Raw genomic sequence first — 20,856 nt, 5'->3', positions numbered from 1 at the left:
CATTTACACAAATGATCTAACTGCCTGCCATGAATTTATTATTCTTAGGGACAGGAAAACTTCACAAAACCAACACTGCAGAAAATATAACCAGTTTTTACAACATGTTATAAAATTTGACATTTTCACATATAAAAGTGTTATAAATCTGAGGATGTCTGTTTACTAATATTTGTAACTGATAGTTATTGAATATTGAAATTGGCTTTTGGCTTTTTTGGTATCAGAATGTTTGCTGCTGGCACTCCTATAGGAACAGTGGCACCACCAGTGTAGATGGTGTCAACTTCTACACTGGTCAGCAGCTGCACTGGTGGTGCCACTGCTCCCATAGGAGTGCCACAACAGTGTGTATTGACACCATCTATGGCAGCATGATTTAATTGCTGACCAATCAAAGGTTGTCCATGGGCTATACAAGACCACCATAGCAGCAGCCACCAAAACATTCAGACGCTGCTGACAAAGGTGACAAATCATTGAAATCTTGAAGTTTTTCCCTAAATTGATGCAACAAGAAGTCCAAGAATACTTATACAAGACTTTTGTTGTGAAAAATTTCAGTCTTCTAAAGCACCATATTTGGTGGTTTTTGTATTTGTATTTGTGTGCTACCTTCAAGCCATTTTTTGTATGCTCTGTTGCACAAAAATAACACCAAAACTGGTAAACAAGTAACACCTAAATTGGTCATAAAATAAAACAGTTTTTCCCCACCCCTACTTATTCTGCATTTCTAATTCTTGACTTACGAGCTTGTTTAAATTCAGTAACTTCCTTAATGCCATCATGTCATGGGAAATCATTTTTTGCTACATAGCTATCCCACATTAATCAAAAGCTTTCATTCTTATTAATTTCCCTGCACACTTCACTCTGTTCTATAAAAATGGTCCTCACTTAACCTGTTTTATTCACTGCTTATCTACTCTGATTACATCTTCCTTCAAATTATAGTTATTCATTTTTCTTGAAAGTTACTCATTTAGTACAGTCAAGTTATATTTGATAATATTTTTCACAGTTTGATCTGTTTTTTCTTTTACTCTCCCCACCCTCTCAACCTGTATGGAATTCAGCAAATACATAAGCTGTGTGAAAAGCCCTTCGTCCCTATAGCCCTTTTAAGAGATGGGAAAGCAAAAGCTTCTAATATCGTTTAAACAACACAGAATTAAAAATAAAATGAAATTTAATAAAAGTAAATAAATTAATTTCCTGTGGTAGCAACTGTTACATGTTTCTCATCTGTGAAAACTTTTTCAAATCAAGATTTCAGAAGTTGGTAGCGTTATTAAAAAGAAAAAAATGGAGAGTAAAGTGTAAATCCTCTTCACTAATGCCGTTATTTACTCTCAACAATGTCCAAATCTCTGTGATGAATTATTTACAAATAAATAAAAAATTCAACAATACACCAGCATATATTCGGATATGAAAAAACGCAGATTAAACTAAACTAAACTAAACTAAACTAACTAAACAAGTAGTGGAATTCTACGAAAATCGAAGTAAAGCTAAATTTGAGACAATAAAATGGATTGCTGCTATAAAAGAGGACATGAAAGAGGCAGATATAAAACAAGATGAAATTCAAAACAGAAAATTATTTGGGCAAAAAATTCATGACTGGGTAGTTGGTCAAGCTGAAAAACCAAATAAAACTGGAACCACATGGTCTGATGAAAGGAAAAGAGCTCATTCCGAGAGAATGAAAACAATTTGGGCAGAGAGAAAGTCTAAAAGAAAATAACTGAATGCCCCGTGATTGTACTTCGCGTGGTCCAGTAGGGCCCAAACGTGAATAATAATAATAATAAATAAAAAATATTTAAAGAGTAATATTCAAGCCAAGGAAAGAATTTGGTGCTTTTACCATATTCCTTCATCCACTGAAAGAGAAAAACCTTGAAAAGTATAATTTTTCTCAGCATGTTGCTTTCCTTTTCTTGGAAGCCTTGGAGAAACTATAAATTAAAAACACTTCCTACTAAGAATATTGGCAATCTTATTTCATTGTATTGAATGAAAATAAATAAATACGAGGTCCATTCAAGTTCTAAGACCTCCGATTTTTTTTCTAATTAACTACTCACCCGAAATAGATGAAACTGGCGTTACTTCTCGACGTAATCGCCCTGCAGACGTACACATTTTTCACAACACTGATGCCATGATTCCATGGCAGCAGCGAAGGCTTCTTTAGGAGTCTGTTTTGACCACTGGAAAATCACTGAGGCAATAGCAGCACGGCTGGTGAATGTGCGGCCATGGAGAGTGTCTTTCATTGTCAGAAAAAGCCAAAAGTCACTAGGAGCCAGGTCAGGTGAGTAGGGAGCATGAGGAATCACTTCAAAGTTGTTATCACGAAGAAACTGTTGCATAACGTTAGCTCGATGTGCGGGTGCGTTGTCTTGTGAAACAGCATACGCGCAGCCCTTCCCGGACGTTTTTGCTGCAGTGCAGGAAGGAATTTGTTCTTCAAAACATTTTCGTAGGATGCACCTGTTGCCGTAGTGCCCTTTGGAACGCAATGGGTAAGGATTATGCCCTCGCTGTCCCAGAACATGGACACCATCATTTCTTCAGCACTGGCGGTTACCCGAAATTCTTTTGGTGGCGGTAAATCTGTGTGCTTCCATTGAGCTGACTGGCACTTTGTTTCTGCATTGAAAAATGGCATCCACGTCTCATCCATTGTCACAACCGACGAAAAGAAAGTCCCATTCATGCTGTCGTTGCGCGGCAACATTGCTTGGCAACATGCCACACAGGCAGCCATGTGGTTGTCCGTCAGCATTTGTGGCACCCACCTGGATGACACTTTTCGCATTTTCAGGTCATCATGCAGGATTGTGTGCACAGAACCCACAGAAATGCCAACTCTGGAGGCGATCTGTTCAACAGTCATTCGGCGATCCCCCAGAACAATTCTCTCCACTTTCTCGATCATGTCGTCAGACCTGCTTGTGCGAGCCCGAGGTTGTTTCGGTTTGTTGTCACACGATGTTCTTCCTTCATTAAACTGTCGCACCCACGAACGCACTTTTGACACATCCATAACTCCATCACCACATGTCTCCTTCAACTGTCGATGAATTTCAATTGGTTTCACACCATGCAAATTCAGAAAATGCATGATTGCGCGCTGTTCAAGTAAGGAAAACATCGCCCTTTTAAGTATTTAAAACAGTTCTCATTCTCGCTGCTGGCGGTAAAATTCCATCTGCCGTACGGTGCTGCCATCTCTGGGACATATTGACAATGAACACGGCCTCATTTTAAAACAATGCGCATGTTTCTATCTCTTTCCAGTCCGGAGAAAAAAAATCGGAGGCCTTAGAACTTGAATGCACCTCGTAAACTCTGAAGTAATTATCACAGCACTTCACCATTGCTATTCAGTGCACTGCGAAATCTTTCTCCATACTTCTCATACTTTGCAGCTATCCAGAGACTTTTCATGGTGCGTGTACAGAGTCCATGCCTTCTTCTCTTCATCTCTACTTCTGTGTTTGTCTGAGTCAGTACACTTCATCTCAAAATGACAACCTTCAATAAGCTCATAGTTGAGGCATTGAGTGATCAGTGCGCACATATATAAGACTGAAAACAGTGCTAAACTTTCAGATAGTGTGGTCACCTGACTGTGAAGGTGCACTGCCATGAAAGTTTAGCATTTTTGTTGTATGTGTGTTCTGTAGTTATATTTGAAGAAGAACATTGTCCAAATTCTTAGCAATGTTTTCAATCTTGTTTGTTCGTTTGTTGACATTTGCACACTTAAAATACAGAATTAGTTGTTACCTTAAGGTATTCCGTTATTTATGGCCCACCAAGGACTTTACTTTAATGTAAAGACTTAGATAAAAAATTGACAGTATGCCTTTATCATGTACTACTGTAGTTTCTTAATAAATTTAACAATAAACAATTTATCTCTGAAATAGTACATAAACATCACCATCGTTCATTCATTCTCTCATTCGTTCAGTCAATATCCATGTTCAGTCAGTGTTGTGTGTGCATGTAGCCCATTCTTTCTTCTTCTCACATTGGCTTCTGTTTATATGTGAATCAGTGCAGTTCCACTCCAATGGAAGCTTTCAGTAGCACTGCATCATGAAATGTAGATACAAAATCTGCCACAATGCATTAGTCCCATACAACAGTTTCTTAGCAAACCTTAATAATAAATAGCTTACCTCAGAAATATTTAAATCATCACTGTCAGTCTTTTATCCACTGTCCATGTTCATTCAGATGAACACTGCCAGTTCTGCATTTCTGCAGGCGGAATATGTGGTGTAGGTTACATTGCGTGGAATGGGTAGAGTGGCAGACATGCATGAGGCAGGGAGAGGGAGTGGGGTGAGTCACTAGTAGCTCAGAGGAAGGTAGCCGGTTTGTTGACTGGAGATGTAGGAGGGTGAGGCACAGTTGTCAGAGCTGGTGGGGAGTGGTCCACACTGAATGGATGTGAATTACGTGAGGCTGACTGGACAGAGGATGGGAATATTTTTGGGAGAGGGGTGGGGACAATGGATCGCCAGAGCATGAGAGGAGAATGTCTTGTAAGGATAATTAATGCCCATGTGCATAGTTCAGAGAAGCTGGTGGTGGAGGGAAGGATCCAGATGCCCCAGGCTGTGAAACAGCCACTGAAATTGAGCATGCTATGCATATTTTGCCACCAGGAGGTCAACTTTGTTCTTGGCAACAGTTTCGTATGGCTATTCAACCTAGTGGACAGCTCGTTGGTAGTCATTCCCACATGGGATATGATCCCTGTGGCAAGGGTTGCTCATGGCATAGGGGTGGACTAGGATGTTGTCTAGGATGGTTTGGTGATGGACGCCACTTTAGGAGGGGTAGGAAGGTTCTTGGGTATGATGCCTCTCACGTCAGGGCACGATGAGGGATAATCAAAGCTCTAATGTTGGATATGGTTTTTATGTGGATGGGGGGGGAGGGGGGGGGGGGGACTCCTTTGTAGCTGACTCGTGCTGTTGGTGGTGGAACGATTGGGGGGTAGTGTCTGTCTGAGAAAGTCTTTATGAGACCTTCAGCATACTGGTCAAGATAGTTCTCATCACTGCAGGGACATCAGCCACAGGTGGCCAGACTGTATGAGAGGGATTTTTTGCTGTGAAAGGGATGGAGGTGTCAAAATGCAGGTAGTGAGGTGGTGGTTAGTGGGTTTAACCTGGACAAAGGTGTGAGTGGCGCCATCAGAGAGGTGAAGTTCAGTGTCAGGGGATCACATATTGGTTGAAGACCAGATAAAGCGAATGGGAGAGAAGGTGTTGGGGTTGTGACAGAGTGAGAATAAGGTGCCTTGGCCCTGAGTCCAGATCATGAAGATATTATCAGTGAACCTAAACCAGACTAGAGGTTAGGAGTTTTGGGAGGCTAGGAAGGTTACCTCTAGATGCCACATAAATAGGTCAGTGTTGGAAGGTGTTATGCCCTATGCCATGGCACAGTCATAGGCATCTGAATGGCTCCCTCCTGTGCCATCCTGTTTGTGGGCCATCTAGAGGAAACTTTCCTAAACTCCCAACCCATTGTCTGGTCCAGGTGCACTGATGATATGTCCATGTTCTGGACTCAGAGACAAGACACCCTGTCCTCATTTCTTCACATTATCAACATCCTCTTTTCCATCTACTTTACCTGGTTTTTCTCAACCAACGTGCTACGTTCTTAGAGATTGGCCTCTGCCTTTCCAATGGCTCCATCTGCATCTCTGTCTACATTAAACCCATTAACCACTACCTCACCACCTGCATTTTGACCGCTGCCATCCCTTTCGTGCAAGAAAATCCCACTCACACTGTCTAGCTTCCTATGGAGGACATACCTACAGCAACAATAACTATCTTTCCCAGTGTGATGAAGGATTCATGAAGGCCTTCACAAAAAGACTCTACCACCAAACCTCATCCACAAACAGATTTTCCATGCCATATCCTGAAAAACACCCCAGTCATCAGACCACCACGAGTCAACTACAAAAGGGAACCCCCCCATCAGCCAATGTCACCCTGGACTGGAACAACTGAACCATATCCATTGTCATTGTTAGGGCTTCGATTATTTTTCATCATGCCCTGAAATGAGAGACATCCTACCTAAGATTTTCCCACTCGTCCTAAAGTGGTGTTCCATCACTCACCCAACTTACACAACCCTTGCCACAGGGATCACATCCCTGTGAAGACGCACGTGCTAGACCTAACCAATCCACCCACCCAGCACACCCTACCCCAGTCTGTTACAGGGTTATCCTACCCCATCAGAGGCTGGGCCACCTGTGAAAGCAGCCTTCTTCTATACCAGCTCTGCTGCAAACACTGCACAGTTGTTTATGCTGGAATGACTACCAACCAGCTGTCCACTAGGTTGAATGGCCATCACCAATCTGTTGCCCAGAACAGCCACCCCTCCCACCCACATTCCTAGCTGGCAAATGTGCTGCCTCCCTCTGAGCTGCTAGCCACTCACTCACACTCCATCTCCCTGCCTTGTGCATGTCTTCACATTTCATCCACCCCACCCGACACAAACCCCACCACAACGTAGTCCACCTGCTGAAATGCAGTACTGGCAGTTTTCGTCCAGCCAGCACCACATAAGGGCATGGGTGTGTGTATGTGTGTTTGTGTGCTTTACTCTATCCCAAAAAAGGATTATTCAGAAAGCTAGCAAATTTTCTATTTTTGTGTCTGTGCCTGTTGGTGACTCATTGCTTCTACCTTTCAGTGAATGGACTCCATTAACACAAAAGTATTATAACCTTAAGTGACGCCACTCAAAATGTAATGTCGCTGCTACTCACCTGTCATTTTGCCACCTAGCCTACATTCCATGTTCAGCTCCATCACATATGTTGTTATCTTTGATCGTCAGAGCACATCTACAGTATTTGAACCAAAATGTCAATTTTTATGGGTTATTTAGCCTACCCACATCCATGTTCACAAGTAATATAAAATAATAATATATCTTAGAATCAAATAAATCGATTGAACAAGATTAAATATATCTGTGCAAATGGTCTTTTGCTACTCATTGACTTTTTAATCTGTTTTTACTTTGTATTAGTCATCCATAGTAAATGCACACAAGTAATACAAGATATAATCACAAAAAATACTCTTAGAAAATTAACTGAATTCAGATAATTCATATGACAACGTATGTTCATTAACACCAAGAGGATTAATATTAAAACAAATTGTTAATATCCACTGCAAACAAACCTCATTTTCTGTTATTCCAACTGCAAGCCAAAGTTAAAATTATCGCACACCAGTGCTGACAAAACTACTTCAGTTTACAAGACTCAAATGCTGGACATTTTAATAATGAGCTGTATGACAGAATTTCTCAATAAACACAGACTAAAGTTTTGGAAAAAAACGACATTTTGTCTATGGAGTGTGTGATTGATTATTTTGTAAAAAGTTTTTTATTTGTTTATAGATGCAGTCACATTTATGACACAGTCATAATCGGTTTCTGCCATACAATGACCATCTTCAGATTCTAAAGGCGGCCTACACTGAACACACATTCATGCGTTGTCATTTTTACAGGCTAAAGTTTCAGGAATTTGATGGTTTGACATGAGGAACAGACTAGAAACAACATTCAATCAAAAACATAATTGAGGTTGAGAGATCATAAAGTAATGTTAATAATGTAATAATAGTAATAACAATATTAATTTTCCAGTGCATTCCATTGTATGTGAAAGTATAATAAAGAAAACAAGTGTAATATTGGAGAAGAGGGAGAGCAGAGGAGATAAATGGTTTCCAAGTAAGAGAAGAAAAGGGCACTTTCAGGGATAAAACTAAAACATTAAAAAATTCAAAGCTGAGGTTGTATGAGTGCTAGTGATGAGAGAAATTCAACAAAGCACCCAAGTTGAAAGTAGTTTATTTCTACATATAAGGGCAAGCAGCATAATATTCCATTAAGATTTGGTGACTGTTATATGTAAACATTTCCAAATGTAATTATTTATATCTCACTTTGTCATTTTTTTCCATTTTCACAGCTATAATGATCGGAAATTGGAGGAATTACCATATCAGCTGTACAAAGTGAAAGGTTCCATAAAGGAAGAATTCTTATTAAATGATAAATGGCTTTATGACAAACTGTGTGGTTCTGACGTTCATCAGGTAGGAACATATTTTGAATATAATGAAAATTGTACATTGCAAGAACGGAGAAGCTAGGCTTTTGTCATAAGAAATACTTGTTATGAAATAATCCAGATATCAAGCAGTTTCTCCTCATTCACCATAAAAAGTTTTGCTTGAAGTGTATGTGATTTCCGTGCTATAAAGGAACCCAAGAGTTGTCATTGTGAGACCAAGAATTCCACATTGTGTCAACAACATGAACTTTCATAAAAATTTTATCGTAATTTTGCATAAAACCAGTACATATGTTGAAATGCTTTATAAGAACAATGGCACAGGCAAACATCAAAGCTTTAATCTCCTCTTGCTGAATTTCAGTTTGCTTTCCAAATTTCTCTTAGGCTTCATAACTTCCTAAATGTGCAGATTGAATAGCATTATGTATACATCACAGCTTTGTCTCACTCCTTCCTCAACTACTGATTCCATTTCATGTTCTCACAACTGGTTTCTATACCTTTTGCACCCTGTATTTTATTCTATATACCTTCAGAATTTCAAAGAGTGTGTTCTAGCTGATACTGTCAAAAGCTTTCTCTAAATCTACAAACTGTATAAACATACGTTTGTCTTCCTTCAATATATCATCCAAAATAAGTGACAGTGTCAGTATTTCCTCGTGTGTTTCTAAATTTCTCTGGAACCTAGCTTAATCTTCCCTGATGTTGGCTATTATCAATTTTTTTCATTCTTTCATAAATAATTCATGTCTGAATTTTGTGGATATGATTTATTAAACTAATGATTCAGTAATTTGCACATTTGTTAGTACCTGCCTTTTATGCAATTGGAATCATTACATTCTTCTTAAAATCTGATGGTATTTCTCCTGTCCCATATATCTTGGGTATGAGATGGAATGGCTGGCTCTCCCAGTAATCTCATAATTCTGAAAGAATGACATCTAGTCTAAATGCCATGTTTCAACTTAGCTCTTTCAGTGCTCTATCAAATTGTTTTCTCATTATGACACCACTCATCTCTTCATCATCTATTTCCTTTTATATCTCCATAATATTGTTTTGATATTTCTGCTTTGTATAGTCTTTTTATATACCAGGAAGTTATAATTAAACTTTCCCTATCTAACACATTATAACACAGAAACTAATTACGGTATTAGTTCCAAACTTCATAGCATTAATGTCAAGGACATGAGGAAGAGAAATAATGCAGAATCAGTTCAATGAAACACTTTTAATGTACTGCTATGGTACATCATACCACTACATACCAGTACCATTACAGCTACAAAATGGGCTCAATATGATGCCCATCAGTGTTCAGAAGAGTCTGAAAGTGCAGGATGCATTCTGCACAGCAGAACGAAGCATGTCCGTATGTATGCTGGCTACCCCTCTTGACATGCTACACTTCAGATCAGCACATGTGTGAATGTTCCCCTGGTAAACCCTGCCCTTCAGGTAGCCCCACAACCAGAAATCACAGGGAGTGATTGTGCCAGCCAAGCATTTGGAAACTATCAGCTGATAATTCAATCATTTCCAAATGTGTTTTGGAGAAGCAAGTGAGCTTCATGAGCGATGTGCGGTAGGGCCCCATCTTGCATGAAAACTGTTGAGTTCAATGTGTCTCTCTCCTGTAGGGTGGGTATGACATGCTGGCAAAGCATATCACAGTAATGCTGGCCAATCACACTGCAGTCTTTCGTCCTTGAGGGCCACCCTGTCCATAGGATAGTCCAGGGCCAGCCCTTATCAATTTCAATCCTTGCAAGAAAGTGGAGAGTGAAGTCAACATGTCGTTGTGCATCCTGTAGTACAAGCTGCTCTACAATATGGATCTTGTACAGATAACATTTGAGAATTGTTCTAAGCACATTCTGTTCAGTGGCCATGGGATGTTCAACTGTTGTGACACAGCATACACAGTGCCTGACAATCGGGAATTCCATGCAGCGTTGTCTGCCATAGCAACAGCGATTTCATCAACCACCTGTGGCGCAATCAGTCATCAGCCTCTTCCCAAAGCGACACCCAGTTCTCCAGTTGATTTGAACTCCCTCAACATGCTCCGCATAGCAGCTGGAGAAAGAGGACCCTTCTGTAATCCTTTCACCTGACTATGAATTACGATGAGTGATCACGGCACCTGGTGGCCATAGTTGGAACTAGATGATGGCGCTGTGATACATGGAAATCATGCACTTCATACTCTGGGCATTAATGCTACCAAGTTTGGAACTTGTAAGGTAATTAGTTTCCCTGTTGTAATGTGTCAAACAGGAAAGTTTAATTATAACCACCTGGTATATAACTTCCAACCTTAAGCTTTCCCTTCTTTGCTTAGTACTGGCTTGCCAACTGAGGTCTTAACATTTCAAACAGATGCTTCTCTTTTCTCCACAGGTCTCCTTAATTATTCTATAGGTAGAGTCCATCTTTCATATAATCATGTATGCTTCTAGCTTGCATTTTGTCTCTAGCCATTTCTGCTTTGCCATTTTGCACTTGCCCTCAATCTCACTTTTTTTTGTATCTGTATTCCCTTTTGCCTGCTTCATTTGCTCAATTTTTATACTTTCTCCTGTCCTCATTGGGCAATATTCTGTGTTATCTGTGGATTTCTACAAAGCATTGTATTATTGCTCATTTGATCCTCTTCTCCCTTCATTGCTTTGTCTTTCAAAGCTACCCATTTGTCTTATATTAATTTCCCCCAATTTCAAAATGGCTCTGAGCACTATGGGACTCAACTGCTGAGGTCATTAGTCCCCTAGAACTTAGAACTACGTAAACCTAACTAACCTAAGGACATCACAAACATCCATGCCCGAGGCAGGATTCGAACCTGCGACCGTAGCGGTCTTGCGGTTCCAGACTGCAGCGCCTTTAACCGCACGGCCACTTCGGCCAGCTTCCCCCAATTTCACACTTACTTCTGTAACACCAACATTTGTGGCCACTCCAACATACTTCCTTGTTTGCTCCTTGTTTCCACGTTTATATTTGCACTCTGTAACAAGAAAAGCCTGTTCTTTCAGCAGTAAAACTTCATTGGATGATGTGTTGTTTTCACTTTCACTACTGCTAGAAGCACTGTCACTTTTTTCAGCACTGTTTTCGTTACCTTGAAAATCTCGGCCAGTGATTGATTTTCCAGGTTGAACGTCTAGATTGTGGTGGTGTCGGGAGCTACCAAGCTTATTTAGAGGATAACGAATTTCTTTGAGCATTTCTTCAAAAGTGGAAGACCATGCGTCTGCGTTGCTTTGCTGGCTACCCTTATTATCAGGCAATTTTTGTAAGACATGGCCTGAATCAAAAGGGATTAGGCCCGTGGTGCGAAATCCACCCTTTATGTTTTCCTTGGAGTTTGCTGAAATCTTAGTCAGTGTCTGCTTCAGAAGAGATGGGAAGGCATCCCTGGAAATAGTCCCCCGAGTGTGTTTCTTCCAGTCAGTCAATACAGTTCACCAAGCTGCTTTCATTGGCTTGAAGAAGCGTACATCAAGCGGTTGGAGGAGGTGTGTGCTATTGGGGGGAAGGAGAAGGAATGAAATTTTGTTCCGCTCGCATTCTTCAATAACACGTAAAGACATGTGACTGGATAAGTTGTCTCCAATCATGACAGTTGGCCCGTTTTGACTCTTCAAATAGGGCAAAGCGATTGTAAAGAACCAGTCTTCAAATACTGGCAGCTCAAATCGCCCAGTTTTGGTTCCTATTGAAATGGGTTCCTTGTGGTCCACCTTCTTGCCATGTGCCCCACAAATGCTCTGATTTGTAAAGGACATATGGAGGAAGCAGTTTACCATTAACACTCGCTGCCATCATTATTGAGACACTAGATTTTGATGAGTCAATCACTTTTCTAGCATGCTTACTCCCTCGTTTCGTAATTAATCTGCTGCTTGCCTGGATCATCTGACATGTTGGTTTCATCGTAGTTGATTGTGTTGCTAGGTGGGAGATTTTCCAGCTTTGCCTTGATATTGGAGAAAAACATCTTAACAGTCTCTTTGTTCACTTCAGCACAAGCTTGTTTAATATTTTCGCTTAAGCGAACAGAAAGATCTTCTGACTGTTGTTTGAGGAATAAATGTTCCCATTCTTCTCCTGGCAAGTTATTACGAAATTTCTTCTCTTTTTGGCCAGATTTATAAAGGCAGCCTTTAACTAAATAACTAATATCCAATTTAGTGAAGGGAAATCCCCAATGTGCAGCCCTCAAGATGCCTTGCTTCAACATTTCTTCTTCTTCTTCTTCTTCATTTAGCACTGGCTGTCCTTCCATTTTTTTCGGATGTGTTTCCTGCATTTTATTTTGTAGGGTTGATTTAGGTATACCATACAAATCACATGTTTTTCTGTATGATAATTTACCACTCTGAATATCACGAACAGCTTTATCTAAAAGTTCTGGGTCATAATTACACCATACTGTAGCACCTCTCCTGCTCTTATACGTTCATGGCATTGTCTGAAATCACCCCACACAGTACACAGTTTTACAAAAACTGCCATTATTTTATAATCTTGCATGAAAAACTCGACAAACTTGTACAGAAATTGTCTCAATGCTCTTAGCTACTGGGTGTGTCAACAACTGTGCTTACAATAACTTCCCACTCGGTGCAACAATAGAAAGTTTCCACTTTATGATAATGCATGGATATTTAACACTGAGACTGTTCATCAATTATTCACATAGGGAAACAATTGATGCAAAATAAAAGTTGTGGAAAGCGATAAATGTAATCTCTCGCTTAAAATAACTGGCACACGGATGTTGAAATAAGCAACTCTTTGTATATGCAATGACAAAGAGCAAATAAGCCATACTGTCCGAATTTGCCCCCGTGTCTGAAATCACCCCATTTGATGGTAACTCCCAAAAATAGCACTACTTCATCTTAAAGAAATATTATATATCTAAGTAGTAGTATTTGTCATGAATGACAGTAAGCTCAGTAATAGAGCATTTATCCTCAGGTTCAGAGTAAAACCAGTCTCCAAAAATATTTCCTTTCAAGTAGCTGTTTTGTGGTCACAGGTGCTGGAAGATTTTGCTTTGGAAGAATCTAACCCAGAAACATGGGATGTGGAGCTAGAATTGCTGCAGCAGTGCCTACAAGAGTGTGGTTCTGCACTTCTGTATGATGGAAGACAAATGTACTCACAACTGTTGTGGAGGTTGCAGAACCAAATAACCAGTAAAGGCGAAGTTGGGATGCCGCACCTTTCAAACCTTCTGCAGATTTGTCGAGATCCTCCTGTCCCATCATTACTTCCTGTCAGCAATGAAGGCTTATTATCTGAAGAAGAAGAACAATGTTCAGACACTTGCATTGACTTGATTGCACGCCTTGGGAACTGTGCTGATTTTGTAGCCACAGTGAGTATTTGAGACTAGTTTCTGTTATTTCTTCTTTCTTTTTCAGAGAACTACATCACCAGAAGTCACCTAGTATGATGTCGTACACTTTGTATAATAAAATCAATGTTTTGAGATGTTAGAACAAAAACAAAAATACAAATATCTTTCTTCAACTCAGTTGTACCACAGTGTTTTACATGCAGCAAATTGTGACAGTTTTCTCATTAGTCCATTTTGACAGTAAGTCCAAGTTATTTGGTGAAAGATATGTGATCAATGAAACATATATATTATAGGATTTCTAAATCTGATTATTTTGTCAGAACAGATCTGGAATGAGATTATTCAGTGCCAGCAGCATTTGAATAATTTTACTTAGTCCTCTTTCTGTCAATATACCATACTTTAAATAATTGCAAATCAAACTCTTCAGATATATCAGCTATGGAACATAGCACAGTATGTGTGAGGTGGGCAGGGAATTTTAGTGGAGAAATGAAAACTGGTGCTTGGACAATGTGAAAGTTAAAAATAAAAGTATTTCTTCTAAATGTAGGAAGCATTTTAAATAAGAAAGTCAATTTTATTGCATCACTGCCAGAAACTGAACAATCAGTAGCTATTTTTACAGATGCGTTATGTGTAACACAACATCATTTGAAATTGAGCAACACTACTGAATGGATAAAAATTAATATCATATTACTGTAGGAAAGGGAGATTGGCTGTACACGCTTGAAGTGGAATAAAGTATCAGGCCCTAGACCTAAATAGTTCACTCTTTCAATGATGTACTTCAGTATTAGACTTGGAAAGGTACAAAATGGTACTTCTAACCATGTACATGCCCCTGCTAGGAATATTTACATCCATAAAATAGTAAAACTAATTGCCAACACATTGTATGTCTTGATTTTGTCTCTAATAGTACTGAAAGAGGACTTCTAGAGTTATTGACATCTCCATAGTCACATTCCTAACAAGAGTAGAAGGCCGTAATGCAACAGTAATTAGAAATAAATTTTCTAATTCCAGCTGTTTTCTTTGAAATGAATGTGAGCCTAACAATAAAGTATTTCCCTGACACTGGTGGTTAAACGACAGCAGTAAAGCATCCTTATCAGTCAGCTGTAGCTAAGAAGGGAAAACTACAGTTTCATATAATTATAAATGCTAGTTTGTTTCTGAGATCATTAGCATCACTAGCCAGAGAAAATGATTCTCAGTCTTATCTCTGATGGTTGAAGCAGTTCAGTTTACTCTGTGACTCAAGTGTGTTATGTCATGTATCCTTGTATGAATCAATTTTCTATGAAATAAAGTGCATTGTGTACTCCATACCACTGTATCAACTGTCATTTGCTATCACTATGTACCAGAGTTTCACACTGGTGACTCCGAACTTTGACTGAATCCTAAAATAATGCAAATTCACATTGTGACAATGTGGCCATCACACCCACATTGTGTTATGCTGATCACGAATTTTGTCATCTCTTGTGCCCCTTGCTATCAATAGACATGAACAGTGCTTTGTATGGTGCGCAAGTGTTTAAAAGTGACAGTGACATACATGCTGCATGATGGGCCATGCCATCTGTCCTCTGATCCATGCAGCTGCCTGTATTACCGGCCACTGCCCACCCACAATTCTCCCCATGCTGGGCAGCCATATTCCAACCGCATTATCAAACTGCTTCATGACTCATACTACTGCTATTCCGTACAGACAACCCACACCTTTGGTTCGTGATTGTCAAAAGCATGTTTGCTTCCAACACCATCGTCACAGATGACACGAAGTGTGGCACTCTACTCAACCACCTTGGCACCCATGCTGATGTTATCTATGACATCATCCTGGCAACACTGTCTACGGAGAAATATGAGACCACCAAAATGGCACTCTTACAATGCTTCTCCTGGAGTCCCGAAGAGCAACCACTCCAGGTATTTTACAACGAACATTTACAGGATGGGTCTTCCTCTGAACTGTTTCAGCATCTTTGCATTAAAATAGACCCATGCATCATGCCTGATGAGGCCCTGTGGACAATATGGATCATTAAGCTTCCATCTCAGGTGCAGATGACTTTACTCGCCACTAGTAATGAGTCTCTCGGTGCCTGCATGTCCCTGGCCGACTGCTTTTTCACCATTTCTCAACATAAGCGAGCATAAACAAGGCTCCCAACAATGGTATGGATACACATGCTGCACTGTCACGCATGTGACCTCCTGCAGCCACTGACAGTCGCCGAGTACTTCTGGCTCTACCCAAAGCTGACATCACTGTGGCCACCACCCTCTGTGTGTATGAAACAAACTCAGCTTCAGCTGTCGATCCTGGTACATCGGCCGCCATGCATGCACAGTCTCACCACTGTTGGCACCAAGCCCACTTTGACGACACTGCATCTCTGTCATCAACCTCATGCGTTCCCAAAACACGCCTGACAGCCTGCAAGAGGTGCCCTAAGCATGCATGAACAATGCATAAGCCACCGTGATATACACGAAGTTGGCGCCTGTCCACCAGCTTCCGATGTTGCTCCAAGCACCGTCTGTATGTCCTCAATCGCATCAGGACTATGTTTCCTAGTTGACACCAGATTGCAGGTAAGCAAACATCTCACACACGTGTCTACACCTGAAGACTGTCTCTTTACTTGACAGCTGCTAACAGCTCTCATATCACTGTTAGGTGTATCCAGACACAGACTCTAGACCTCGGCTACAGCATGCCCTTCATGTGTGCTGATTTCCAACAGGTCTTTCCCCTTGTGCCCTTACTTTATGCAAACGAACTCACCTACATGCTCCTTGACAGTACACGCATCCCTGCCATGACAACACGATGACGCCAACATTCCTTCACCCTCAACTCGTGCAACAGTACATACTATAATGTGTGGATTGCACTGACTGCTTACTGCATTTCTGTTAATGGCATATAGACATGCAAGAGACACTTGCTCACCTCTGCCAGGACAACATGTCCCTAAGCAGTCGCATTCAAACAGCATGGGCAGATCTCACAGAGGTCCACTCCACCCTCGAGCACCTCTGTTCCTCACTTATTTATTGCCTATGCTTACGGACCTGAACCTGTCACCCAACACCTCAAGTCAACTCATGCTGTGCTTGTGCTTCGCCACCTCTGCACCTCTGCTGGACAATGATTGCTCACAGTAAGTCACTGTCCACACCAAACCAGCACCTGCACCCAGTGCTACCTGTCACGCTGCAAACAAACTGCCGCAGCTCGTCAACCATACCACATACGTGCATGCACCAGCATCACCCAGGCATACTAGCTCCAGTCTGCAGCTGCCATCTAATAGTGCTGCCTCAGAGGCCAAGCCAATGCCTGCACATGGCACTGCCTGCTGCACTGTGTCCGAACTTCCACAGCTCGCTGGCTGAGCCACCTATGCACAGACTACCACCTTGCTCGGGCAACCCACCTCCAGCCTACAGCTGACATCCAACATCATTTCTGCTGCTCAGGACACCGACTCAATGTGACCCACACTGACAAACTCTCAAGCAGTGGCTCTCCCACCGTGTGATCTTTTTATCTTGTCAGACATCAACTACAGCACAGTGTACCTTATCAACACTACACCCAGCCTGTCAGTTAGTCAGCACCCCATATGTCTACCCTCTGACCACCACCACACGGCGAAGGCAGTGGTGGACAGGATGCTACAAGCTGGAATCATTTGCCTGTAAAAGTTTGGCCTGACCCATCCGTGTCAATCCTAAGAAGGACGGCATGGGCAGATTTAGTTGGGACTATCGTGCCTTGAATGCATGCAAACTCGTGGACAATTACGCGGTCCCTAATATTCAAGACTTCATACACTTCCTTGTCAGCACTGAAGTGTTCAGTGTAATTGATTGTAAGAATGCATATCTGCAGATAATGATGTACAAAGGTGACATTCACATAACCACACCTTTTGGATTGTTTGAGTTCCTTTTTATCCCTTATGGACTAAAAACGCTGAAAAAACCTTGAAACACTTTATAGGCAGCCTGCTTTTTAAATTTTCTTTCTGTTATGCATATCTGGGCAATATCCTCATTTTTATGCCAGATGTAGACTCACACTCTGCCCACCTTGAACAAGTTCTCAGCGCCCCCAAAGCCAATAGTGTAGTGATCAACACTGACAAATGTCAACTCTGTCAGGTGGAAGTCATGTTCTTGGGCCACATCTCTAATACTTCTGGCATCTGCCCATTTCAGGGCACACCAAGCTGATTTGTAACCTACCACCACCATTCGACTACCACAAATTCCACCATTTCCTCAGGATGGCCAGTTTCTATCTCCTTCACTTGCTCCATGTTGCTGCCCTGCAGGAACCCTTAACATAAGCCCTCAGAGGTAAAAATACAATGGATCACAGGATGCTCACATGGACCACAGACATGTGGCACACCTTCCAAGTGATCAACAGTGATCTGGTTCAGGCAGCCACCTTACCTCAACGAATTCCAGGTGCTCACACATCAGTCACTGCTCACACTAGTGATTTAGTGATAAGAGCCATCCTTCAGCAACAGCTCCCGTCAACACTTGCATTTCTTCTCTCATAAACTGACTGAGGCACAGTGCACTTGGTCAGCCTACTACCAGGAGCTACTGGTCATTTACGAGGCCATGTGGTATTTCAGAGAACATATTGAAGAATGCCCCCTTGTCATTTACATGGACCATGGGCCCCTGGCTGGTGCAATCTGTAGCTCACCCAGGGATGAGTTTCTCTGCTGTTACTGTCACCTCAAATACATCGCACAATTCGCTATGAACGTCCATTGTGTGAAAGGTGCAGACAACATAGTCACTGACTGCCAGTAATGCATTGGTGCCATTGTGGCCATGATTGAGTTTGACAAGCTCACACAGGCTCAGCAGGACAACCCTCAGCTACAGGACCTCTTAAAGAATGCCTCCTCTACCCTCATCATTGAGCCAAAGTTTATCTCCGACACACCCCTGGGACACACATGCCTGCTCATCACACAACAATTCCACAGAATTATTTTTCAGCTGTTTCACAACCTTGCCCACCCCACTGTCAAACCTACTATTTGCCTAATAACTGACAGATACATTTGGCCCATGTTTAGCTATGAACTAGGGCCTGTGTACCATGACAGCAATGTAAAACCATCTGGAACACTCAGTCTCCACTAGGCACCTTCCAGATACCGAAGGGATACTTCCTACACATTCATGTGGACATGGTTGCCTCCTTCCCTCATCTGGCAACTATTGCTATCTCCTCCCAATTTCTGACCAGGCACTGGGTAGACGTTACTGCCATCCAAGATATCAGTGCTGAAGCAGTTGCCACAGTTCTCATATCTAACTGGTTTGTGCAGTTTGGCTGCCCTCCCTTAATAACCACATTAGCAAGGTAGGCAATTTTGAGTCCTTGCTGTTTGCCAATCTCTGTAAACTATGCGGCATTTCTTGTTATCGAACCATCACCTACCACCCTCAAGCTAATGGGCTTGTCAAGAGGCGGTGTTGCACCCTAAAATCCATTCTTACGTCCCATGGGGGTGACTGGTGCATGGTGCATAACCAAGACCTCCAAGACCTCAATTCCTCACTAGCCGAGATTTTACGTGGCAAGACACTATCCCTCCCCAGTGATTTCATTCAGTGATTTTATCTCTTGTGACTGCACCCCTGCCCCCGTCACCACCCATGCTAGCCTTGATTCCCACCATGGTTGACTGCATCTGGTGTCACACTGGCAACCTTCATGTTCCTCCCCTTCCCTCCATACCCCTCCTAAAATTATGCTCCAAAGACCTAGCCATGTGTGAATACATCAAAACCTTGTGATGATACCATCTGCCCCCACACTCCAGCACTTATTCTCAGGCCCACATAGAGTTCTTCGACATGGCTCCAACGCCTATGACATTCTGCCTAACAGCAAGCAATTCAGAGTCTCTCCATCACCTGACTGAAACCTGCCTGGTATTGCTTCAACAAGCCCCCTGACAGGGACTCTACCATCACAATGTACCATCACAATGGCTTCCCCCCCTACTCCTGACCCTTCTCCCCCTGGGACTGTGTCCCATCCTTTCCAAACACTAGACATCTGCTGCTTCTGCCCTGAGGATCTTAGCCTCATGATTACAGACAAGGAGCTTGTAGCCACAGGGACCCACGATGACTGCACGGTCTCACCTGAGTCCCTGGTAAATCATTTCTGGGTAGTTCTCACTTCGTCAGGTAACGTTGACCCCACAACTCTGCTTGCATGTTTCACCGATGATTGCCATCTGGCCATCTCTACTACTCACGCTACTTGCCTGGCCCCTCCAGACAGTGAGCTCCCCTGGACCCATCCGACTTACACATACTGGGGGTACATATTCTCATATTCTCCCCTTCCCCCCCCCCCTCCCCCCCTCTCATGCTCATCCACAACAACCAGTCCATTGACACACCTGCCCCATTTCATGGCTATCATCTCTACAGCCTGCACCAGACCACCCTTGGTCATGCCTCTGCACCACTGGGGCAGAGGGGAGAGGGAGGCCAGCATAGCTGGCTGGAGAAAATGACTTGTGGTCTTACCTCTGACAGTTCATGGTGGCAGTTCAGATCACTCTGTGACTCAAGTGTGTTATGTCATGTATCCTTGTATGTATCATTCCCTATCACTATATACTGGAGTTCCACATGTACATACCATTCAGAGATAATTTACTGGATAGATCATTGGAATAAGTTTACCAAGGGAATAAAGTACATGACAAGTTTAATTCTTTCCTTATTCTTAAATTCTTACTGCATCATGCATCAAATTTTCCGTGATAGTGAATCACGGATCTAAAAAAAAATGGGTAGCTTATATCTACATCTACATCTACATTTATACTCTGCAAGCCACCCAACGGTGTGTGGCGGAGGGCACTTTACGTGCCACTGTCATTACCTCCCTTTCCTGTTCCAGTCGCGTATGGTTCGTGGGAAGAACGACTGTCTGAAAGCCTCTGTGCACGCTATAATCTCTCTAATTTTACATTCGTGATCTTCTCGGGAGTTATAAGTAGGGGGAAGCAATATATTCGATACCTCATCCAGAAACGCACCCTCTCGAAACCTGGCGAGCAAGCTACACCGCGATGCAGAGCGCCTCTCTTGCAGAGTCTGCCACTTGAGTTTGTTAAACATCTCCGTAACGCTATCACGGTTACCAAATAACCCTGCGACGAAACGCGCCACTCTTCTTTGGATCTTCTCTATCTCCTCCGTC

At 42.0% G+C, this 20,856-nt stretch overlaps 1 protein-coding gene across 2 annotated transcripts in view; it reads left to right on the top strand.

Annotated features, from left to right (window-relative positions):
- Positions 1-20,856, top strand: part of LOC124802887 (NACHT domain- and WD repeat-containing protein 1) — a 598,844-nt gene that overhangs the window by 531,936 nt on the left and 46,052 nt on the right. For both annotated transcript variants that reach the window (XM_047263936.1, XM_047263935.1), the window contains exons 20-21: positions 8,069-8,195; positions 13,236-13,577. In XM_047263936.1, coding sequence (XP_047119892.1) covers positions 8,069-8,195; positions 13,236-13,577 — 469 coding nt within the window. The remainder of the gene's footprint in view (positions 1-8,068; positions 8,196-13,235; positions 13,578-20,856) is intronic.

Source organism: Schistocerca piceifrons, chromosome 6 (genome assembly GCF_021461385.2).
Source record: "Schistocerca piceifrons isolate TAMUIC-IGC-003096 chromosome 6, iqSchPice1.1, whole genome shotgun sequence".
Lineage (NCBI taxonomy): Eukaryota > Metazoa > Arthropoda > Insecta > Orthoptera > Acrididae > Schistocerca > Schistocerca piceifrons.
The sequence above is the reverse complement of the archived record's forward strand: the minus strand, read 5'-3'. Positions and strand labels throughout refer to the sequence as shown.